Source organism: Nematolebias whitei, chromosome 8 (genome assembly GCF_014905685.2).
Source record: "Nematolebias whitei isolate Nwh7 chromosome 8, NemWhi1, whole genome shotgun sequence".
Taxonomy (NCBI): domain Eukaryota; kingdom Metazoa; phylum Chordata; class Actinopteri; order Cyprinodontiformes; family Rivulidae; genus Nematolebias; species Nematolebias whitei.
The window spans coordinates 17,394,977-17,420,936 of NC_056505.1; the positions used below are offsets into that span (position 1 = coordinate 17,394,977).

General features: G+C 36.6%; 1 protein-coding gene across 1 annotated transcript in view; it reads right to left on the minus strand.

Annotated features, from left to right (window-relative positions):
• Nucleotides 1-25,960, minus strand: part of ccser1 (coiled-coil serine-rich protein 1) — a 143,461-nt gene that overhangs the window by 112,173 nt on the left and 5,328 nt on the right. The window contains exons 3-5 of the mRNA XM_037681003.1: nucleotides 24,380-24,564; nucleotides 16,963-17,053; nucleotides 14,863-14,968 (exon numbers count right to left, since the gene is read on the minus strand). Of these exons, the coding sequence (XP_037536931.1) occupies nucleotides 14,863-14,968; nucleotides 16,963-17,053; nucleotides 24,380-24,564 (382 nt within the window). The remainder of the gene's footprint in view (nucleotides 1-14,862; nucleotides 14,969-16,962; nucleotides 17,054-24,379; nucleotides 24,565-25,960) is intronic.

Sequence of the window (25,960 nt, forward strand, 5' to 3'; positions counted from 1 at the left end):
TATATATATATAATTGAGTTTTGAGAGTAAGTAATAATATTCAGGCTGTACTCTCTTCAATGTTTTATGAACTCAGAAAAGCTACTTAAGTGCAACTACTGTACTTAAATACAAAAAATGGGTTTTAAAAAGAACTTACCCAATGTCAACTAAAAAAACTCTTTTTAAATCTGACTTCTTGTGGACATTTTTTTATATTTTCTTAGTCAGAATGAATTCAGTTACAATTTGTCAACAAATGCAGCATATAAAGGAGAGCGACATCATTAAAAAATAAACTTGTAAAAATCTTTAAAATGTCTACAATGTGATGCAAACAACAGTTCTTACCAATCATCTCTAAAATGGCAACCTAAGCTAAAAACAAAAGACAGAAAGAAGAGAGAGAACTACAAGGAGAGGGGTGAGAGTACACTTGAACTGTGGTAGAAGTTGTTGGTCAGTTGGGAGGCTCTCTGATTGATTCCAGCTTTCTTCTACTTGTCAGTGTTCTTGTATCAGAAACTAGACCCCATGTTGCTGCTGATCTGCAAATTGATATGTGTGAATGGGCGGCTGTAGCTTTTAGTGGAAAAGTGCTTTGAGTGATCAGTAAGACAGGAGAAGTGCTCCATAAATACAACCCATTTACCATATAATCCTGTGGTATTTTTAAAAGATAATTAATTCAGGTCAATGCAGACATTTAGACCTTGGGAAATTGTGTTGGACTACAAAGTAATAAGTCTTCTGTACATGAAACAAAAAAGGGTAAAGGTACACCAAATAAGCTTCTAAAATGGTGAATATTAAGGGAATGTAACAAGCTTATTTTAAGCTCTATATTTTTATTGCATGATATTGCATGATTCATAGCGCAAAACAAATCCTTATTTATCTCGTTCTGCCTGCTATGTGGCCCCTCAGCTCAGCTGCTGCCTGTAATATTAGCTCCAGGCTCTTTAAACCCATAAAAGCCCATTTTCTTCTGACTGGCAGGCTTTGTGGAAGCCTGCCAAAGGGCGGCACTCAGTGCTTGTGAGTAAAGCCTCATCCTTTTGCTATTGTTGAGCTTCGAAAAACCAACTCTAAACCTACTAAGTCACATAATTTCTTGTTCTCACTTAACTGAAAATGACAACTTGTCAAAGCCTTGTGTGAATATTATTTCTACATCCTGACAGGTGTAAGCAAACAGTACCAACAGCCACAGTAAGGTCTGTTAAAATGTTTAAATCATTATGAGACACTGTTGTTGTTTTCTTTCAGCCGTTTCCTTCGGTATGAGTCACCACAGAGAGCAAACTAATATAAAAGGTTTGGCAAATGCTTTAAGGCAGATGCCCTTCCTGGGCTCAAACCTGCAACCTCAGGATTAAAAGACTGCCACCCTGACTACCGAGCTACGGGCAGCCACAAATCATTAGAGTCATTAAAGAGTCATTAAAGAAGATTTCATCAATTTCAATCAAAAATTTGGTTTGGCGGGGTGGGGTTATATTATTTTTGTTGCTTAAGCAAACCTAAATTATTCAAACAAACTATGTATAATTATTAGTATTCATTTTACTAATAACAAAACACAAGTAAGGTTAAACAAAATCAAAGACTTAAAAATGAAGCAGAAACACGATGAAGGCTTTATGTAATCTAACTTGTTTCCATTTATTTAAAAAAATAATAAAAAAAATAAGGTCAATACTAATTAAATAAAAAGTACAAACCAGACATGAAAAAGATTTCCCTTTCAGGTCAACAACATTCTTTTAGTTTTCTTTCTAAATCACCAAGTTCATAACATTCCATTAATTTATCCTTATAAAGTTCCTTCAAATGAATAATGTTCAAACAATATTTTGAATTATTATTTAGTTCATTTTAAAGTTTTACTTCAAGAAGTGACACCTCAAGTTTACTATAAAAAAAAACTATTTAGTTTGATTAAATTCTTACATTTCATGGCATGACTTAAACAGACGACATCATTGCAGTCGTGCACATGTATACAAGAAAAAAATTTAAACTACAGTATATTACATACAAATAGTTGATAAACATTCATCTCCTCATCACAGGAATTAGGCAAATATATTGAAAGAAAAAACTACACAAATAAATGCTAAATCAGAACATGATAATGACTTTATTTTCTATAATTTGACGTGTAATTTACTGAGGTTAATAGAGGTTAGAACGCACAGGTTGGTAAGAGGATCCACAAATGCGAATTTGTGTGGTTAAAGATAATTGTACAAGCTCAAAAGTGTGCCTATCAAACAAGTATTATTATTATTATTATTATTATACCCTGATGCATGCTCAATAATCCAGGTAGAAAAATCCAAAAAAAAGGTGCTGTACCTCAGACTGAGGAAGTCTCTCGGATGAGAGACGAAACGTTTCTAGATTTTTTTGCTTTGTTTTTTTTTTTTTGTTTTTTTTTTAATGTCCAGAGGACCAGATTGAACTTTTTTGGATTATTATTATACCTTTATTTATACAGGTTAGCTCCCATTGAGCCTCGAAGTCTCATTTACAAGAGAGACCTGCTACATACAACACAGGCAGCATGACGGCTCAGTGGTTAGCACTGTTGCCTCACAGCAACAAGGTCCTGGATTCAATCCCCATTTGGACCTGGGGTCTTTCTGTGTGAAGTTTGCATGTTCTTCTCGTGTTTGTGTGGATTTTCTCCGGGTACTCCGATTTCCTCCCACAGACCAAAAACATGCATGTTAGGCTGCCTTCAGGCCCAGGCCTCCCTTGCAAATGAGATCTGTGATCTCAATGGGATTTGCCTGGTTAAATAAAGGTTCATACAAGCAGATGAGAAAAAGAGAACACCAGGGTGAAGGAAGCCAAAAAAATCATGTCTCACACCATGTCTAGGCCAGGAAACCGTGTAAAAGAAGCAAAAAAAGATCTTGCAACATAAAACAGCAACATACAATGACATAATAGATTTATGCATAGAGGTCGACAAAGGCGGTGAGTTTTCCATAGACACTTCAGAAAGTTCCAAAGGTCTGATAAGATGGTACAGTGTCTATCAGCATGGTTCTGATAAGGCCACAGATGTCCTCGGGAGGGGGGTGTGGCAGGCATAAGATTCTAGTTTATGTATCCTCTAGAAGCAATTTGAGATAAGTTGGCCTGTCCAAGGCCAGCGGGGAGGCCAAATTCAGATAAACAACAATTGTTTGGGCTGCCAGACTGTTTTCTGTCTGCCTTCAAGTTCTGCTGGTACAATCAATGGCGAATCCAAACAGCCAGGTGTGTAGACATTCCGCCCGGTCCGTGCTTGATTAGCTTTCTCCAAGATCGAATCCTACATGCCAGCAAGTTCCAGGAACTGCAAGTGGCCTACGATTCTCAGAAATCGTGTCCAGCTTGTGGTTGAGCTCAATAAGCATGAGTCTGAGAGCTCGAGGCACAAATTAATCCTTCACATAAGGCTGGCAGCTTTACCATGGCCAAAACTGCTGCTGATGTCTTCCTCATTTGACGATATCCTTGGTATCCGCCGATTCCAAAAAGCAGAAACCCTGTTATCATAAATCCAATAATGTACACATCTTCTACGTCCTCCACGGACAGCACATATAGGCACATCATCTTCCACTCCCCCCAAGAATCAATGGCATATCCAGCTGCGTGAGTCCACTCAGGGCATGAGGGCTCTCCAACACCATGTCATCTGGTGGAAAAAATGTTATCAATTGCGTTGAGGGACCAGCTGACCAAATCCATAATAATTTTCGATTTGGAAGATGTGTAAAGAGAGGCTCTGAGGTTGACAGGACAAGAGAGCAAAAAAGCAGGAGGGAGGGAAAGAGGGTAAGAGCGACCGTCTCCACCTAGAGCGAAATAGAGAATGACCTTAAATTAACCTCCCTCATTCCAACAGTAGATTGAGTTTAATCCAAACACAAAAAAAGTTGTTCTTCATTTATTTGATAGAGCTGCAGCTTCACTTTGCATTGGCTGCTAAGAAAAAGAGTTGAGGCTATGTTTACTTCGGGTTTCTAAAAAGACAGCATCACTAAACCTGGAAATATTTTACTCTGACAAGACTGTATGCAGTACAGTCACTGTGTTCAGTTTTACTGGTTTGTCTGTTTGCCAACAGGAGGTAAAACAGCTCCACTCAAACTGGACTACAGATTTTTGTTTCTTTCTTTTGAATAGAGGTATGGTGGATATCAGTTTTTGCTAGCAGATAGAAAAGTGTTGTTTTGTTTCTTTAAAATGTATCTTAAAAAATATATATTTTAAATTCTGAGTATAAATAGACAGCATTTCTGTTTCAGACCAGGCAAGTATTTTCTCCTCCTTCCTGCCATAATCTGAAGGATGATCTCTGAACTTGTCAATAACATTTCTAATAAAAACACCTTTTGGTTTTCTTGTAAACGTGTCTTTGACAAAAAGTCTAGATAAATTCTGTAAAGAGGATTTTTTCTTTCAAACACAGCAGTTCTAAAAGAGGTTTTAAGCATTGTTAAAGCAGGTTACTAAGAACTGCTAAGGCCAGCTAATAATAATAATAATAATAATAATAAGACATACATCAGCAACTAATTCTAATGGGAAAGATTCAGCATTCATAAAATGCATTTTTGTTGCTGTGATAACACAAGAAATGAAAACCTCGATGTATTACTGAAGCTATATTTGCATTGTGCTGTTTGAACCAAAATATGTTGTAGTCTACAGCAATCAGAGGAAAGACCAAGAGACACTGAAGTTCAAGAAAACAAACTTTAACATCAGATGTTTTACTAACAGTGAATGTCAGCTCAACAAATACTTTCATTTAAGACAGAAACACTTTATGAAGAAAAATAATGAAAATCAAAGCAATGTCTTATCTGCTGCCAGTTTAATGGATTTCGCTGTTACAAATCAGAACCACAAGTCCCCACTCTGAGCAAGGACATAAAATGCTGAAGCTAATTTGTTTCCCTGTGTTGAACATTTAATTCACCCGTGAGGGAGAAGTGAATAAGAAGCCACGCAACAATTCATTAAAAAAGTATGCAGAACAGCAGATGTACAGAAGGCAGAATTTGTATCATATTTAAGCTGCATCACACCAGTTTTTACTCTTGAGAAAACTGCATATAATTTGTGGGCATGGACTGTGGGAATAAAACAATTTCCCTTGAAAGAATATCTTGAGAACACAGAAAATTACCAACATATAGTGGTTAAAATATGATGCGAAGCATCACAAACCACTGATTAATACAAAATTAAACGCCGAGTCTTGCCATTTCTTGTTGGATGAAGAAATTCTACATCATTATAAGCTAGTGAACAAAGGGATGAAAATCTATTCTTTGTTCCCTCATTCTTCACTGTGACTGTCTGTATCGCTGCAAGGCAGTGCTCTTTATCCATCCCCTGCTCACTCCGAGGCCCAGCTGGATCCTTTATGTTGCTCTGTTTATAAGTGAACTCGCATGTGTGCAGGTAAAGTAATGCAAGTACATGACTTACAGCAGCGGGAAACTTTATGACTCGTGTTAACAGTAAACCAATTTGTTTCTTTGTTTACAAGTGTATGTGAGACAGTCGTATATAATCTCAGATTACAGGTCTCAGTGGGACACTACTAAGTCACTTTGAAGTATAGTACTGTGAATCATTTCAACACAAATTTAAGAGGAGGGTGTCTTCTTGGAATTACAAAAGGCTTTCTCTGCACTTGCCTTTGCTCTTCAATGGGGTTTCAAAAGCCAGGTGATGGGGATTCTTTCTCACAGTCTTCTTGTTCTCACATTTAAACCTATTTATGAATAAAAACTGGGACCTGTCCACTAATTTCAACACCATCCTAGCAAGCGTTGCTTTGCTGTAGCAGCATAATGGTGTTCAATGAAGAAAAGTAGATATGGTTAAAGAGAGTTTCCTGATTGTCCACTGACAGATAGTGACACCTCTGGGTGTTTTACATAATAATAGACAGCAGTAAATAAATCAGAAAAGACAAAAGGAACGAAGAATGGAAAGGGGAGGACTCAACAGGCAGACTTCTGCTACCATAGCAACAACTGGCAAGCAATGTCCCGACTGTCAAAATTTAATTTCCTCTGCGTCAGTTTTACAGAAGAGACAAGAAAAGAGACAGCGTCTTACCACAACACACAATGCAACACAGGCATTAAAGATACATCACACAAATATTCGCTGGTCTAATGTGCTCTCCACAAGGCGCTGAGAAACGTTTATTATTGTCACAATGAAATCATGCTGTTTAAACAACAGACATGCACAAAAGATTAAAGAAAGTTTTATCAAACACAGCATATTAAATTATAAATGCTCATTATTTAAATGCCATGTAACTGATGTCGTCTACATTTTCTTTGTTGTTAAACTACTTAAATTTGACATTTCCCCCATTTGAATATATAAACAAGTTAAAAGTTAACCAGATTGTACAACAGGACACTCTTTTATTCTACAGTTCTGCCTTGCTTCTTCCCATTAAATGTATAGTATTGTTTAGAACTAATTTAAGGTCACAGTTCAGGAAGTGATCAATAATCACTGATTTCATGATTAGAAACTAGAACAGCGTTGTGTCTCTAACGAAGGATCTCAGCTCACCAGCTGCTGCACAACAAGTTTAAGGAAATGGATACTTCATGTTGACATAAACTGTCCTGTATTCAATTGAATATAGGACACCATATTGGTTCAGCTTTCACTTCTTTTCGCCGAAAATTTCAAGACACAACAATCTTTCTACAAAGATGGAAAATAGATAAATGATGTTTATTGTGCTAGGTTTGGTAAGTATAACTTAATCCTTTAAGACAGAAAATCAAAAACCTGTCACAAAAAAAAAATCACCCATCCTTCAAGTATTAAAAAGAAGTGCCGTATGCATGAAAGGCGTTTTGATTTGTGTGCGTGGAACAGATGTTTCGTGCAGTCTGTCAGTCAGTCTCCGGCAGCCAATACTCTTTGGACGATGATGAGACGTGGATGTAGACTCACTTGTGTTACGCATGTTCCGAGTACAATAATCTGTTTACAGAGTGTCCTGTTGTGGAGACCAATCTCTCTTTAAGGGGACACAAAGCACCTAAAGTCTCTTAAGTATAAGTCATTCAGTTTTATTATAAAACCCTAAGGTTGGATTAAGTATGTCATACTTAGTTTTGAGACCGTTATTAGGAAAATACTTTGAAATCAGTGTAACGCCCTCTGAAGTGATGTGAACACCAGCTTATGTGTTTGTGCTTCCTTGAGTGTGAACAGAAGGGAGCTTGCTCTGCCTCCAGCAAATCAATGTCCCCTCGAGGGAATGTGGAACCTGAGACAAAAAGTAAGAGACTTGGAGAAAAAAGGAAGACGCCAAATGAGATAGAGGAAGCTCTGGGCAAATACATTTTGCTGCTTCCCTTTCCGATCTCAGCTCCACACTCACAGAATGAACACATTTTCCAGTGAAATTTGTATGATAAGGTTTTGTTGAGGAAAATCAATTAAGAGGCTGAACTAAAATGGTGAGAAGTTAACACCTGCCAACAGCTGTGCATAGCTTCAGTGACTCTTACATTTTCTACATCTTCCCTTGTCACTGAATCTTTCAGTTGACTAGACTTGTTGTTTCTTGTTACTCTTTTCTTTAATTTGTTTGAGAAAACTAATTTGAGCATTTTTGTGGCGTATTTCACAAACATGCATAAACACAAATATGCAATTGTCCAAAATGTATAACAAACTCTGCTGCAGTATGTCAGCATTATGTTGAAAGTAGCATCAAGCTAAAACAAGAGTACCTCCTCCGAAAACATTATACATGCATCAACAAACTTTTATACAGCAATACAGAAATCTATAGCAATGGCCCAGACAGGAAAAACTTTGTAAACCCTTTGACCTTGATTTATAGCCTTGACCTTGGTGCTGGGTGATGAAAATTCTGAGCGACACCATCTAGTGATGATGCATACGGTCAGATTGACACAAGCAGTGACAGGACACTTCTACAAACCCTACTTCTTTTTTATACGCCTGTCAAAAGGCTGAGGAATTATGGTATAAGCTTCATCCATCTGTCCATACGGACGTATGTAAACTTTCTCTTGTCACACACATAACTTTTGATCCGCTCAAGATAATTTGACAAAACTTCATACACATATGCAAATATATGTAAAAACAGTAAATATACTGTATATCTATGTCTGTCTTGTCCTTTGCCACTAAAGGTGGAAGACAAATGTTAATACGTTCTTTTTCAAATTTTCTCACCGTTGTAAATCCATCAAAAAGTAGCGTTAATGTTAAAAAGACAGAACATTTGGAAGTGGGATTGTTTGGAGTTGTAGTAATCAGTCAGTGTCTTATCTGCAGTTTACAGAAGTCTAATTTACTTTAAAAAAATCCAAACTAACAAACAGTCAAACTTTGGCATTTACTAGGGCAAAATTATAATCCTTTAATATAGCTTCAACATCAACAAATTTAAAGTGAGTCAAACACACTATTGTATCAATTTGTCAATTCTATTTATATTTCCATCAAATCAAATGGTTATTTACACTGAAACCTGGTCATAGTGATCCACAGTGTGCTGTAATAAGTTTAATGTGAAACACATACAGTGTGGTAAACATACCCAACTAGAACAACTATCTGATGCACAGTAATACGATATAAACATCAACAACAATCCATCAAGCTGCCTAAACCACGCTTCTTCTTCTTTTTTATAAATGCCTTATTTTCTAAATTGATGTTGCTCTGATGCTATCTCCTGCAGTTAAGTTACAGCGGTGAAATCAAATGCAGAGAGTCCAATACCAGAAATTTGAAACTATTCTTTTAATTAGCCTATATGAGCATTCAAAAGCTTTAATCAAACAGGGAAGAGTGTACATTAAAATAACAGTGTGTCCCCTACCTGCCCTGCCTACAAAATTAGCAGCAGGGTAAATAGTTCAGACCTAGCCTTAGTACTGTAACACTCCACTACCCCCCCCCCCACCCCCAATTCATTTTCTTTCCTTTTTTTTAGTAAAGTACTACATTCTTACCCTGCTACTTATTGGATTATAGAGGATAGAATCATTTTTTTACTTACTGATGCTGACACACTTTCTGGCTGGACTGTGGTGTATCCATCATAGTAAACTCAATCAAACTGAGAACTAAAATGGTTTTAGCTGAATAAAATTTTAGCCTTAATCTCCAAGGAAGAATTCAAATATTTGTAAGTATGTGAGAGGGAACAAATGTACCTCCACTACATTCAAACACAAGTGAAAAACAAAACAAATGAACTACCTGACAAAAGCCTTGGATGGATTGAAAAGGTTGCTTGAATGATTCACTCACTGTCTAGACATGGAAAAAAGTATTTACACTAAAGCTTTCAACAAGCTTTATAGGAAGGATAAAAAAATCCTCTCAGAAAAAAGATGAACATGAAACTATAGTGTCTCAAAGTTGATCAAATTTGTCAATCTACACTTCAAAACCACACATACAAGATGACCAACACAGCCCCTGAAAACAAGGATGATCACTAGTTATTCCATGTTTAGATAGATGCAGTACGTTTACTCTATGGAGGCCAGCAGCAAAAAATAAAATATATTCAACAAGAGGAAAGGGAGGAACACTGAAAGGTAAAGTAATAATCATCAGCAGGCTTGTCAGGTAGACCACCAGACACCACTGGTGATACAACCCTTTATTACCCACTGGCTCCATAAAACCAAATAAGTTCTATCCATAGAGATGCTCTGTGTGAGGCATGGTAGTGTGTGTGTGTTGCAGGCATCTTTTCAAAGAAGGGTTGGTGTGTATGCACAAGTACATGTTAGGAGAAAAATGCATCCAGATTTGAAACATAAGGAGGAAATAAGAGGCCAAATCAAATTACATATGAAATCACCCTTGTAATGGTACCAATATGTACAAACAAGCTGAAAGTGTTTTATTTAGGTTGAGAACTACTGAGAGATAGAAGACAACTTGTGCATTTATTATGAATGAATTAATTTGTTTGTTTTGGTTATTCACCTCCACCTTTCTGTCTCCTTTCACAGGGAGTGAACAGCGTCAAACACGTCACACTTCTACACAAAACGCTCAAGATAAGCAGTTCCTGGAATGGACATTGACCTTCCTTCATTCTCTTTGTGTCTCTCAGATGTCAGTGAGTGTACAGCGTAAGGAATAAAGAAGGTAGTTTTGAAGATGACTCAAACTGAAGGTATTGTGCAAATGGACAGCATTTCTATAGCGCCTTTCTATCTTATCCAGATCCTCAAAGCACTTTACACTACAATCTGTGCCTCATTTATCCATTCATACAGCACTCTACTAGATCTCTGCAAAGCTAAATGAACAAATAATTCTAAAGAATCAGTGCTTTAGATCACATTCATACACTGATGGGACACACATTGGAGGCAATGAGGAGTTCAGTGTCTTGCCCAGGGACACTTGGGCATGTGACTGCTGGTGGATTCGAACCCCCAACTCTTGCATTGGAGAACAACTGCTCTAACCACTCAGCCACAGCCGCTCGTGTACAAAAATGCTCAGTGGGTAAAGGCATCAAAACAGCTCACTGAGTCTTACATGTGCTGAAGAAGTCTTTTGGATAAAAGACAAAACGTTTCAACAAAGAAGAATCCGTCCAGAGGACTTGATTCCACCTTGTTAGCTTTATCTACCTGGATTGTGAGCATGCATCAGGATATTCATTGGAGTCTGTTTTATAAGACCAATACAAGATCACAACCCATTCTCTAACATGGCCATAGTGTTGTTTTTTCTTTCAGCTGTTCTCTTCTGCAGGAGTCATCACAGAGAGCAAACTAACATAAAAGATTTGACAATTGACAGTTTCTACACCATCCAGGGCATCTACCACAGTCAATGTCTGCGTAAAGCATGCAGCATTAAAGATCACACCCACCCAGCACAAGGACTCTTCCGTCTATGACCCTCAGGCAGACGATACAGGAGTTTGCCATCGCATACAAAAAAACTAAAGGACAGCTATTATCCACAAGCTGTCAGATTACTGAACTCTTGATAAATAACACTGAACAACTGTACCATCGCACCAAGCCACATCTGTGACAACTAATATGACTAATATTAGCTTGTGACAGCTAATATGTTTATTTATTGCTGCTGCACTATGTAGGCTGTATCTAGGCTGATACTAGGCTGCATCATGTATGATATAGTAGAGATGCACCGATCCGATACCAATATCGTATCAGTACCAATATCAAAAAACTTCTGTATCGGGTATCTGTGACAATGTGACCAATCCATGACTGGGCAGATCTATTCACTCTAATTCTATGCTTTGTGCTCTGAGTGACATCACACGCTAGCGTAATGACTGAACAAACTAAAGTTGTATTGTTTTTACATGTTTGACCAAGCTTGTGAAGCTCTTGGTGTGTTTAAGTGTGCTGTTCTGGTGCAGAGTTTTCAATACATTTGTAATTCAGTACATTAATGTTTGCGTTAAAAAAAAAAATGTTTTAAGTTAATACAGCACTGGGTTTGTAAGCTCAATCATCCAGGTAGACAACAACAAAAATGGCTAAATCATGTCATCTAGACCTGTTTCAGAAATGGGTCCAGATGACATGATTTAGCCATTTTGTTTAATTCAGCACCGTCTTTCTGTATCAGATCGGCATTGGATCGGTATCGACCGATATGAAACCGAAGATACTGGTATTGGAAGTGAAAGAAAAGTGGATTGGTGCATCCCTACTAATGTATCAACCTTACCATCATAATTCAGTCTCAATGTCACTACCTGTGCAATAACCTGTCACACAACCTGTGTAGTATATTTTAATTATGTGAAATATATATATAATATATATACAACATATATATAATATATATACACAACATATATATAATATATATATATATATGTATATATAATATATATATATATAAATTTATATATATATATATAATATATATATATATATATATATATAAAACATGTGCATTTTAGCTTATATTACTACCTTGAAATACTTATTCATTTAAATTCATCCTTCTTGCGCCGTTACATTCTACCATGTTGTTGTTTACTATCTCTCTTTAGAAGGTTGTAAATATTATAATTACTTTTTCACTTTTTGGTACTTTATTTTTGTACCCTTATTGCATGCTTTAGTATTTCTTGTTTTGTTTGTTCTTTGATTTTTTAGCGAGTCAAATCGGTTCTTCTCATCCTAAGTATTTCATTGTACTGTTCACCTTGTGTTAACCTGCATATGACAATTAAACACAATTTGAACTTGAAGTTCTATGAAGAATGCCTTTCCTGACACAACCTAGGATTAAGCCTGAAGCATCAGGATCACAAGACCTCGGCACTGACCACCAAACTACTGCAGCCCTTCTAGCATGGACATATTTCTGTTCTAAAGTTCCTTAAAGTATTGTCAGAGCTTTCAAAATCCTGGAGATTTAGTTGATGATTTTATATCAAGCACAAACTGTTTCATTAAGATCCTCATCATGTTTCTGTTCATTGCATTCAACAATTAACTCTTGAATAGCGTTAGCACCTTTGGAAGTTGACTGCCATCATTTTGCTGCCAACACAATAAACTGTCTCTTCCAAATTATCTTTTTTCATTTGGCTTAAAACCAGAATGTGTCCAGAGTAATCCTGTGGTTTTGTGGCATTTATAATGAAATTTGAGTCAGTAGATATTTAAATAAAATGCATTTGGCAAAATATTAGAAGTGCCTCCAAATAACCAAAATGTTATATTTGAATCAAACTAGACGAATTGGAATAAAACATGAATGGAAAACAGAAAATTGTGATAGTAAAATGGTATTTATTTTTCTGTCCTAGATGTTTTCATGCAGTAGTCTAATATAGAATGAGCTCCTGTTGTCAGTTGTGGCATTGGGAGCAAAAACAAATAGAAAAACAATTAAATGTCATCATAAATTAAAGGTCTTTGGTCTTAACAGGGCTCGACGCCCTTTACCACAAAACAAGTTCACTACAGACTTTAAAATCTGACCAGAAATCACGGTTGTGATATTGATATCGGCCTGTTTCTGGGTCAGAAAAAACTAACAAAGCAAACCCTGAAGGCTTTTAAAAGTTTAGATATGTGGTTGAACCTGAAAGCAGAATTAGTCAGGTAACTTGAGTTATTAAGAACTGTAACACACTTTCTCACTGGAAACAGGCTGGACCAACAAGCAGTTTCTTTTTACCCTAGCTGACAATTTGTTCATAGATAAAATATATATTTTATAAACTCCTGTGCAGCCCATGATATACTATACACATTTTTACAGTAAATACATTTTTTATGAGGGAAGACACTCTCTGTACAGGTTTCATTTGCATAATATATGTGGTAATGTTAGCCTGCGGTAAACAGCCAACACTTTACTTTGGTCGCACTGCAGGGGGGGGTTTGATCAAAAAATTAGTTAAAACATTGATGTTTACAAAGACTATAAATAGAAGTTAACAAATAGTGTAGAGTTAGGGCTGGACGATATGGCCAAAACTTTTACCACAATATATTTCTTAATTTCGGTCGATAACAATATATTTCAATATTGATATAAACAATACAAAAGCCTCAGAAAAACTGTACAAACTGTACAAATAAATTAATGTTCACCTTTTATTTGTATTTAGCCTTCAAAAAAAAATTGAAATCACCATCAAATAAACATAAAACTCTCATCTTTGTCAATGTTAACAGTTTTAACTTTAAACAACAACATAAACTAACACATGCAGCAAATGTCTGCGTTTCCTGCAGGTGTTTCTCTTTTGATACAGCTGGGGGGGTTGTTTCAGGGACACATTGGCTCAAACTTTATGGTTTTTCATCTTGTGACTCTCAGCATATTCTATCGAGTGGAAACTCTTCAGATGAAACAAGTTAGATGTGTTCCCACTGCTAGTTGGAACGACTCTCCGTCACATTTTGCAGCACACTGAAACCTGCAGTTTATCGGATCTCGAGTCGAGTCGGGCTAAAGAGGAGCTATGGAAAAGGGGCTTTAGATAGATGAACCACTTCCAAACCACCAAATTAGTCTTTCCTCTCTTATCAATTGTGTCATCTGCTTTCTCTTCGCTTGTGAAAGCTTGTTCAGTCACATTCTGAAGGTCATGGGCACTCATTTTGAAGCAAAAACTTAACGTACGTTGGAGATTGGCCTAGCCTGCTACTACTAACGCCTTCTGGACTCGAGCGCTGCGTAGTTGTGTCGCACCTTCTTCTGTCCGGGTTGAAACTGAAGCGGCCGCTTCAACCCGAACAGAAAAAGAAATGCGTCAGCGAAACTCTGTAATCATATCAAAATATTGAAAATGTGCTTAAAACTCATATCACCGTTATTGAATAAAAGTATATTGTGACATATCAATATCGAATTATTGTCCAGCCCTATGTAGAGGTTGTCGATATAGTGTAAAAAACACCATTTTCCCCCTAAATACTTGAATAAAGGACAAAAAGAGTTTACTGGAAATCCACATTTCTTGGATTTCTCGGACGAATTGTGACAATCTCTCCAAGATGTTTGAAACAACCAAACTGCTAAATACAGTAATTTTGAAAGCATGCTCAATGAAAAGACATTCATTTGGCTCTTTAATGGTATTCAAGAGTCCTCAAATTTTCTTAAATTATGAGCCATATTCACCCTTAACACTAAACTACTTTATTTGACTTTTAAAAGCTCAAGACAAAAATAATGAATAAATCACAACTAGCATGGCAACGATGTGAAACTTTAAAACATGATTGATTTGTGTTTTGACTCCTCTGTGGGATCCCTGAGAATGTGTCGTACTTTTGCACACACATTTACCTCGGACTGTTTTCTTTTCCTGCGATGCGATCTCCAGGTGGGTCCAACGGAGAGGGGAGCAGGTTCAGACAGGAGGTCAGAGACTGGCTTGAGTCTTCTCTGGACACTGTGAACCCATCCAAACACATTCATAATCACAACATTAGACGAATTGTCTTGTCAAAACTTAAATGTTGTTTAAATTAGTAATAGGTCTGTTTTTAATGGCACATTTTACATGCTCCTGTAGAGGAGAGTGAATTAAGTAAAGTGACAAAAGTAAAGCTTTCTACATTCTTCCCACCTTTACCAACTTTCTACTGTGAGCTTGTGTGACTTCTGCCCTGCTGCTGAACGCTGTTGGCCATAAATTGCAGTGAAACAGCTTTCTTTTTAATAAAGGCTTCAACAGGCCACAAGAGAGAGGTAAAAATGTGAAGCACCAATGAGAGTGTGTAGACGTGTGGGTTGGGTATATACTGTATATCCTGTTGTGAATGTATGTGTATATATCTTTATAGTTGCCTGTGCAGGTTTCTAAAGTTGTCTTCACTGTGCATTCAGCCTGAAAGCGAGTGCATGCGCGTGCCTTTCACTGACTCACTTTGATTATGTAGAAGAACCTTATTCTTTTATTGCAAGCACAAAGTCTTAGTCCCTTGACTTTATGAGAATAATTCATCAAACCTTTAATTTGATGCTACAGTCTGCAAACCATTAGGTCTAATGACTAAGCATGCATGCTTGTGTGCTAGTGTGTATTAATGACGGTGCCTCCTTTAGCTCTTTATCAGCCGGCGCCTGTTGAGATGCTTTCATTATCTTGTGCAACTCTATGGGGGCTCTGTTTAAACCCCAGTTCGCTCAAAAAACCCTCGTTAACATGTGCACCCATTGCAGGACTTAATACAGATCATGCAGAGGGTGATCAGCTTCGAACCAAAACATTAAATGTGACTGTAATTCAAACTTTACCTTACTTTGTAAATAAAATCTGACACTTTAAATGTTTTTTTTTTTTTTAATTAAGACCATGTTTTGTTTTGTCTTGTTTTTTTACACAAGAAAGGTGTTTTTTTGTTTGTTTGTTTGTTTTTTTACTAAATCTGCTTTGGCTATGTTTGGTTGAACTTAGAAAATAAATCTAGGTTTGAGTTGGTTTACATGGTAAAAAATCTGTTCTTGTATGGATCATGTTTTGAGTAGCTATTAGCTTGAGTCTTTCAAAAGCATCTTTAAACCGATTACTTCGACTTCTGTTCACAGGTAATATACTGACTGCTTATGATTATTTTATACAATCCCACTTAAAAAGTGACCTCTTTGAAATTATGCAAATTGCATGTAAAACAATCAGCAACATAATGAAAGTATTTACAGTTGTTTATGAAATGGACATTTTATTGTGATTCTCCTGTAATTAATGTTTACAAAGTTGATTATTTAACTTTACTGCATCTATTTACAACAGAAAAATGAATCACCACCTTCACATATGACGTGAATGTGCTACAAATGAACTGATGAACGCATCAAGAGATTGTTTAATCAAGTTCAACGTAACATTCTTATATGGAGTGTTATAGAAGTCTAATGCACTTAGTCGCCACAATAAAAATCTTTATATGTTGTATGAAAGCTGAAGTTACAATTTGGAAGTCCTTGCTGCACTGAAGGACATGAGCAATGACAGTCAGTTTCCAACTGTGAAGAATGTCAGTGTGACTGAAATGCCAAAACAACAAAAGAGATAAATTGCTGTGAATGAGGTAGTTAGATCAAAGTTGTGTCACAAGGAGCTGAAGGAATACCGGTTTCATATAATAAGTGATGGAACTAGTATGAATTAATAAAAAACAGTGACAGACGGGGACAGCGACGACAGGAATGAGAAGTAAATCAGGGCACGTGGGGAAAAAACTGACATACAGAATGAGAATGTATGAGCAAATATTTAACTGCACAGATGGAGGAAAAATATAAATAAATCTTTGTGTAAGAATAGTTCTATTGTTGTTAGAGCAGTGAAGTGTGGCTTTTTTTTTTTTTAGAAATCAACTATGCATATAAAAAAGTAAAACAATGTATTGTGTGTATGATGAAATTGAGTTAAGAAGATACCATGGCGATGTCTCTGATCATCAGAGAGGTCCAGATCTAACATGAGGTCATCTTCATCCAGTTCTGATGAACCCAGGTTGTTCAAAACATCCTGTTTAGAAAAATGTCAAGAAAAAATGCATTATAATAAAATAAGCAGAAAATAAAAATGTATTTTAAAACTGATTAACACTGGTCTCCTGCATTTTTGACAGCAAATAAACAATTAAAAGTTGTTCTTGTAAAATATGGGGGGCATCATCTGTTTGGTTGGTTATTTTTAATCCTATTCTGCAAACAAAACCAGGTAAAACTCAAACAGTTTTTTTTATTGTGTCATCATTACATGAAATTGTTCAGATTTGTTTTGTTTTTTTAATATAATCTTGATGGTTTTAAAAATGTATAGATCTATGTTCCAGGAATTGATACCACATATTTATTAAATATTTAATACAACATAAGTTTATTTGTTGTTGTGTTTCTATTCCCATGTCTGCAATTACCAATGAGGTCATTCATCAATGCGTTCAAATTCATAAAAGTATTTTTGCCTGTTTTCTTGTTTAGTGAAAATAACAGTTTAATCTGACAAACAAATGAATATGACAAATGTGCCTGTGTTGTTCTGTGTAACATCTGTTAGCTCTCTAGGCTTGACAAGAGAAAACCTGCTGCTGAGCAAACAAGAAAATCTTCACCATTCAACAGTATTTAATTCCCACGAAAACAAAACCATTATTTTGTTATGAAAGTTTTCAAACTGTATCATCAGAAAAGAACAAAGAATAAAAAGATCTTAATGATCTAATATATTTAAAATGTTGTTTTAAAAACAATGTAATATGTTTGCCAAAGAAATCTATTAATGCTGACATCCTATAATTCACACCTACTGTACATGTCAAGTAACTCATTTTTTATAAACTCAGAACTAATAACATGTGAACATATTCAAATGTTTCATAAACATTCCTTTACCCATGCTAGCCCTGGTTATTACACAAAAACCAAGCTAACATAATGTAGCTTAAAAATGGGTTAGAAGAAGAAACTGAGATTTTTTTCTGAATGTTTTAGGTCTTAACTGAGCAACACTAGCAGAGCTGCTGGAGTCATGCTACATCACTTGCAAGCAACACTCAGTATTAAATAATGATATCTCTTCATTTTTTTATAAGAATGCAAAAAATTTTAGTTTATTTTGGATAAAATGCATTGCAAAGATCAATGCTGCCATCTAAAGGCCCTGAAATAATCCCTTAAACACAAAAGCAAAAAAAAAAGGAGCAAAAAAGGACTAAAAATCAAATATATTATTACGTCAATACCTAATATAGAAGCTAATGTAAACAATGTAAACAACTGTAGCAGGAAGTCTAATTTTTACAACAACAACAACAACAACAACAACAACAACAAAAACACATATACACACATACATAAAAAGTTCGTACTTAAAATTTCATGCATTGGTGCACAATCTTTATTGTTTTTTATATACTTTTCATCAAAGTTATGTTAAGATAAAAGAAAACAGAAACACAGAACTCTACACAAATAAAACTAGAAATCTGCATGATAAATGTATTCTTTATGTGGGCGGTCTGCAGCCCTCTGGCCACACCAGTTACAGTAATACAACACAGTATTGAGTTTGTGGGCTCTGACTACCATCTAACACCTCAAACAACCTTTTAGACAACATTCTGTAACACTTTAAAAGTGTTTAATTGCTAACTGCATCTCAGTGCAGCTTTAAAGAACCCTTCCTATTGACTGGGAGATGCTGCAGGAACTTCTGTGCAGTACAACAAGCCATAATCTTAGAATATCTGCAGAGGGATCAGAAAATCCAATAACCAACTCTGTTTAGCTCACATTACAGTTATATGAACATAAACAACCTCCAGGCCACTGTCTGTATCGATCTCCGCCTGTTTGAGAGCAAGAGCCACTGACATTCCAGACGACTGAGACACACCTCTGAATATCCAGCTAAATTGTTGTTTTCTCAGGCAATACCTGTGTGAAACTAGCCTAGGCTGGAAATGTTTTATTACGATGATGTTTGTCCCCTTTAATGGAAGTTTACTGTGGTAAATGTCAGAGAAAGAAAAAATATTGATGTATTGCACCTAAGAAGAGCTCGCTTCAGTTATTGAAGATAATAGCTGAAAAGATATTGGAAAATAAATGTAAACCATATTTATTACTACAGCTTACACACAGCATATGAAGTTAAATTGCCATTTTTAATGCACCTCTCTAGCCACAGTAGTATAATTTTATACACGATGTCACATTTTTATTTCATGTATGTGAATTGACTGAGGATATTCCTCGAGTTAATAAAGATATTAGTTTCATTATCTCTTGCTTGCCAACCAAAATGTCATTCAGAAAAGTGATCAGGAAAAGAAAGAGATCTGTTCTAGCCCTCTAAAGCCACAGATTTGGTTCATGCTTTGGCTGAATCACAAATTCAGTCAATAAAAAATTACATGTTTTCAGTGCTTAAGGTGTCTAATGCATCAGGATGAAGGGAGAGCCATTTTACTTCACAACCAGGTATTATGGCCTCTAGCAAAGGAAAATATACGAACTAACAAACGACTTCATTTTATCTGAACAGGCACTTCACAGCCACTTGTGTTTACAGTTCACCTCAGGGCGTAAAGGATTGAGTGTCCAGTCAAATTAGAAATCTGTTGGCTGAATTAAAGCCACACAGAAAAAAGTTTGCCCTCATTCTCACAGTTTATCACCTGACATCTGTCGTTTTCTAGCAATTACTATGGTCACTGCAGCATTGTTAGTCATTCCACAGCAAGCAAATACCATTTACATCTTTGATAAATATTGTTACTTTAAAGTTTAGATACTTAAGTCAAAAGCCCAGTGCAAAATATATATTAATATCATTACAAACTTGATTGACACTGTATGTTTTTCAACAATGTTCAGACAAGTCATCAGGACAGTTTATTTGTTTTTTGGCTGAGACGTTTCGTCCTTCGTACAAAGGACTTCTTCAGTCTGAGGAGCCACCAAACAAACTGATTTTCACAAACAGCATACTCCAGAGTGGAAAAAAAACAGCTTGCTGGCACTAAGATGGCCTCCAGGGCCCGCCCTCTCCCCCGCCAACTCCTCTGAGACAGTCAGCTAACTGACCTGACTGAACGTTGTTGGATTTTATACCTGGATTAATGAGCATGAACTTTGGTGTTTTATTTATTAACCTTTATTTAACCAGGCCAATCCCACTGAGATCACATGAACCACTTTGGCACGACTGTCTCAGAGGAGTTTACGGGGGAGAGTGCGGGCCCCGGAGGCCATCTTAGCACCAGCAAACTGTTTTTGTTCCACTGTGAAGTATGCTGTTTTGTGGAAATCAGTTTGTTTGGTGGCTCCTCAGATTGAAGAAGTCCTTTGGATAAAGGATGAAACATCTCAGCAAAAAAAGAAACTGTCCAGATGACCTGACTGAACATTATTGGGTTTGTACCTGGACTTTGGTGTTTCTATTTTTGTTTCTAACCAATGTTATACCATTTTTAGTTAAATGTGCATGCCTTAATTTAAATTAACTAATTTCTCTCATGGGATCAATAAACTACTGTATCTTTATGTATTTATTTATTTATTTTATCCAGACATTAGGTAAGGACAGATAAAAATGCTGGATAAGGCATTGACTACACATTACCTGTTTGGAATGTATCCTGAAGAAGTAACGTGTTTTATATTCAACATCTAACCAGTAACTCAGAACATTGTGTTTATTCGTGATCACATTTTCATCAATCACAAATTATCTACAGAGACTACAAGCAATTAAAATGGTCTGCACATTTTCTCTGGGGGGAAAAAAAACATATTTGTTGGGTGAAAGATATTTGTGATGCTTTCATAGGAACAAAGTGTGTATTAAAGACTAATGTGTGCAAATATCCTCATTGTTTTTCAGCCATCTGTTTGTATTTTTTTATCATTTGTATCAGGGAGAAAGAGAAACTTCATCTGTTGTGCGATTAAAACAAGATTTTTTTGTAATAATTAGCTTTTATAATGCTGCAAAAATATTGAAAAGTATGAAAGCAAGGGGTGTTTTTCATTGCAGCACTGTCAGCCAGCAAGCTGCTAAGCAATTGTTGAAATGTAGATGTAAGTAAAGTGAATTGTAGCTGAACTTTTTGTCACATACTGAATGTCAGTCAAGCGCTAACAAAAGTGCGTGTTCAAAGTTGGTCTGTCTCTGAGATAGGAAAGATTCTTGACAATGTTTTGTGAGCATGTCTTGAGTGTAATCACAATCGTCTTGAATATGCTGGCAACAAAAAAGTCCTGCAGCATCTCAAAGGGACTTTTTTTTTTTCATTTTTAAAATCAGACAACTAGATTGAGATCTCCAAACTGCGTGAACAAACATAAGCCTGCCTCGCTTCACAGTAGCAATTGCTTCTGTGAATTTGCCAGTCGTTCTTGGTGAATTAAATCAATCAACCATTCCTCAATGCAAACTGAAGCTTGATATGCTTTATGACAGTCATAATCTGTTTGGGCTGTGATATAAAAAAAAAACATCAATAAAGCACATGCACCTGGAAGATTATTATGCTTTAATGTGTTTCTGTGTAGTTTTGCACAGGTGTTGAAGTGAACAGGCCTTATCACAAAAACACCAGTCAGTCCCATGGTAAATCCACAAACAACGTGCAGAGCATTCTGATTATTATATTCATATACGCACTGTGGTCATGAGTTCATACAGATGTTATTGATTGCATACATTTATTTGTTTTGAACACATTACACGCTGTTAACGTTAAAGGAAAAACTAGGCTGTCTAAATGCATTTTATCATTAGCAATAAGTGCATTAAGCTGACGATAAACTTTTATGAATGGAGGAGCGGCAGGATACAGTTTAATATACACTCCCTGGCTCTTAACTTTCCTCCATTACTCAAGCCCTGAAGGATACTTCATGGGCACAATGAAGGAAAGAAGAAGATTACACCGTGTTTAGTAAAGTGGACGTCAAGAGGCCGCTGCAGCCTGTACAATCCACAGCAATGAATTGTTGTATTCACACACCATGTTTATTCTTTCCAGGAAGCTTTTAACTCTCCAGTAGAATGAAAAGGATTGATCTGAACCACCTTGACTTCCATAGAGCTTCCTTGTGTGTTGTGAAATATCCAGCCCAGTAGTCGCTACAAGCATTTCCAAAAACAACAATGGTTATAGCTAAATATGCGTCAACAAAGACTACTGCAATGTGTGCGAGCAGATAAAACAAACACAGGGGCTAAAAGGCCTGAAGGAGTATTTCTAGTGCTTCATATAGCTATATTATCCTTAAATAGCTTTAAATTCAGGAACACCCCTTTTGTCACATATTTTCTAATTATGCTAGTAATTTGTTTAAACGTTTAAAGATTCTTTTAGGGGACTACCTAGTAAAGCAGCCACATATTATTATCCACCTAACAAAGGGTTTCTTAACTTTGTATATCACTCTTCCATCAACTTTAATGCAGCCTGAACTGCAGTGTGTATATCCACAAATGTTATATCAAAACGACCAGCTTGGCACCGCGATGTGTGCTATTACTTTTATTGGTGTTTTGAGTTACCATGGCGACGTAATTTGCAAACAAATATGCCATTTTTATTTGTCATTTTTCATAGATATTGGTTGCAAATCAAATCAAAAATCCAAGATGGCCACCATGACTTAAAATAAAAAAAGACTTTCACTCACTGATATTGTGCCATATTGAGCTGAAATTTAGGTTAGTGGTAGCTGAGAGTGAACCCCAACACATAATACTGTCAAATCAAAATTTTCAAAAGGCTGCCGCATGTCAGCCCCTGTCCAAGTTTCTCCAGGAACTTTCTAGTTCTAAAAAGTATTATTTGGTTCAACTACTTTCTACTTTCTCTTACTGTCTGTAAAACCACCACTCAATGGGTTTTCATAAATGTTTGCTAATCTGTCCAAGCTGTGTGTTGGTGCATTTTGTGATGGAGAGACAAAAAACAAGCGGTCTGTGATGGTGTTCAGAAATACTTTTAATATTTCACGGTCAGAGGCATCAGTAATGACTGAAATCAATAAGTGTATGCAAGCAGCTGGCTGTAATTGTGGCCAAATTGCACCCACTCACTCTAAACTGTAAGAATGGAAGTCATTGTGTCGATGCAATGGCAATTTGGTAATCAAGTGAAGAGTTTCTCCATGAGAAAACTACTATGCATGCTTTGGGTAAAAGCATGGGGAGTCAAACATATTTGGATATTAAATATATCAGAATTATTCACACATCTGCAGTTAGGATGTTTGAATCTCTTGTTTGTTCTCTGCAGACGATGAATGCAATAGGACTTACAAGTCTGAATAGTCTGAAAACACAGATCCTATTCACGTTTATTATGCTTTGTTAGTGACTCCCCTCATTATTGTAATTTTTGTTTTGATTTTGGCAATGAGGGTTCCTACTGAAGTGTTGTAAAATGCTTTGAATTAATCAAGTCACAAAAATCGGAGCTTTCCTGCATTGTTTCAAAAGTGAACCAACTTATAAACAGCACTCGTCTACACTGAAAAGTTGTGTACAAAAAACAGCTGACGCCCTGCTGGGGAGCTACCAGGATTTAGGTTATTAAAAGCTTCATTTGTTTGTTTTTATCAGCAAAGCGACAGTGAGCTCCATGAAATCACTAATTGTTTATGTCATGCTCGTTTAGTTCGCATATTGCTTCTTTTAATTAAATGAGCTTACTGAAGTTTTGTAATTGTTTCAGTAACAGATGCAGCTCAGGAATCTGAAACATACAAGTCTAAAAACCTATAAAACGGTAGTTCTGGTCATTGAATATAATTGTGATTTCACAAAAACATCAGCAGACGAACCAATGGCTTGTTTGTTGCTCAAATGACAGCTCACTGTGTGACGTAAGCTGTATGTTTATTGTTCCTAGTACTGGATCAGGAGCAGTGGCTCTGGTTTCAATGTTTTTTGTGCCAAAGTTTACTGCTTTAAACATTTTCTATTGCAAATACACATAAAACACAAAGCAGAAAAAACTAGAGGAACTCAGACATGACATGGGATTTCTAATTTCTTTGCCTTGTTGAACATGTTCTGCATGTGTGTGTGTGTGTGTGTAGTCTTATCTTTACTCTAATATACCTCCTCTTGACATCTTTATTAGAATGTCAACTGTTATACAGATGCACTGTCCTTTTTAAAATAAATTAATAGATAGAGCTGTTAGAAGTGTGTAATCACAATAACTGAGCAAAGCCCAAAACACAGAAGCAAGTCGTGTGCACAAAAACAGTCCATTAGTATTCACGGTACAAATTTCGGGGCTTTGTGGTTCAGATAAAGAACCCCACACACAATGACCTTTAGGCTTACCAGACTTCCTAGCTTAGATGATGAGGAGTTGTTTCTGTGTTTGAGCAGACCGCATCCCTCCATGCCTGGGGCATCCCTGTGGTTTCCATGGACACGAGGTCCTCCAGCCCCCTCAGATGAGGAGCGCAGACGTCTTTCCATCCGCAAGACCTCATGGTAGGGGCTGGCACTGTTACACAGAGAAGCTGGAAAGAAAAGAGAATCAAAAAGTCAAAAAATATATTGAAATTGGATGGAATATTTGAGATGTAATGAACTTGTTAGTAACTTCTAAAGTAGTCAGATCTACTGCCTCTAGGAAAAACTATTGCATAAAACTGAATGACTAAACCACTTTTACCTTTTCAGCTTTTGTAATCAAGTCAAAACTTCCCTTCATGGAGCTGTTGGGCTATATTGCTTTTTGCTTAAATTGTATTTGTTGTTTTGCAATAATCAAGCTCTTTCAGATCTACACCAAGATTAGTTGGTAACAATAAAACTAAAGAATGAATGTTAGATTTCAGGGGAAATATTTCTCAGAAAGACAAGTGAAAGACTGCAGTAATTGCTCTGTTGTAACCTACAGGAGAATAAAAGTGAAACAGAGAGACAATATTCCATCCTGACAAACAGCAACCGGCTTTAAAAACAAAAAGCAAAAAAAAAAACTTGTTGCCAATCATCTCATCTCTCCTCTTCACTATCCACCCACACATGTCCACACATACTGTACACAAATAACTTCCACTGTTTGTATTGTGTATTCTTACATTTGTACAAGCAACTCCCTTAAAAAATACATAATACTAAAAAACAAACTAAAGCCAAATCTTAACCACAATCTGCATCTACATAGAACCACGTCAAAAAGGGCTGTGGCTGAAATTAATAAAACAAATCTCTGTTGTTGTGGAGTCCAATAGATAAGCTTATTAATTTTTCATGCAAGCCTATCTGTAGTTCCTGCTGTTTGTTAGTGAACACTTTACAGAGTACTCAATATTCCTCTGCATTCCTGCAGGCCTGGACTGAAACAGTGTTTCCGTGGTTGTGTTTGGGTTAATATTATAGACTAAAATACAGCAGGCCTTAAACACAAACTAAATGCTTGCTGGCAATTCATGTCAGTTTTGTAATGCGCAACAATCCCATTTTAATATCACACAAAAAAAATTGCTGTTTCTAGCTGCACAGAAAAAATTGTGCAAATGCAAAGAACTTAAAATAAATTATATATTTTTTTGCTACATGTTTGGATATTTTGATAGGGCAGCACGGTGGCGCAACTGGTAGAACTGCTGCCTCTCAGCGAGCAGGTCCTTTGTTCAAACCCCGGTCCAGGGGCCTCCTGGGTGGAGTTTGCATGTTCTCTCCGTGCATGCGTGGGTTTTCTCCGGGTACTCCGGTTTCCTCCCACAGACCAAAAACATGCATGTTAGGCTGATTGGTAACTCTAAATTGTCCCTAGGTGTGAGTGAGAGAGTGAATGGTTGTTTGTCTTGTTTGTCTCTATGTGGCCCTGTGATGGACTTGCGACCTGTCCAGGGTGTACCCCGCCCCTCGCACAGTGATTGCTGGACATGGGCACCGGCGACCCCC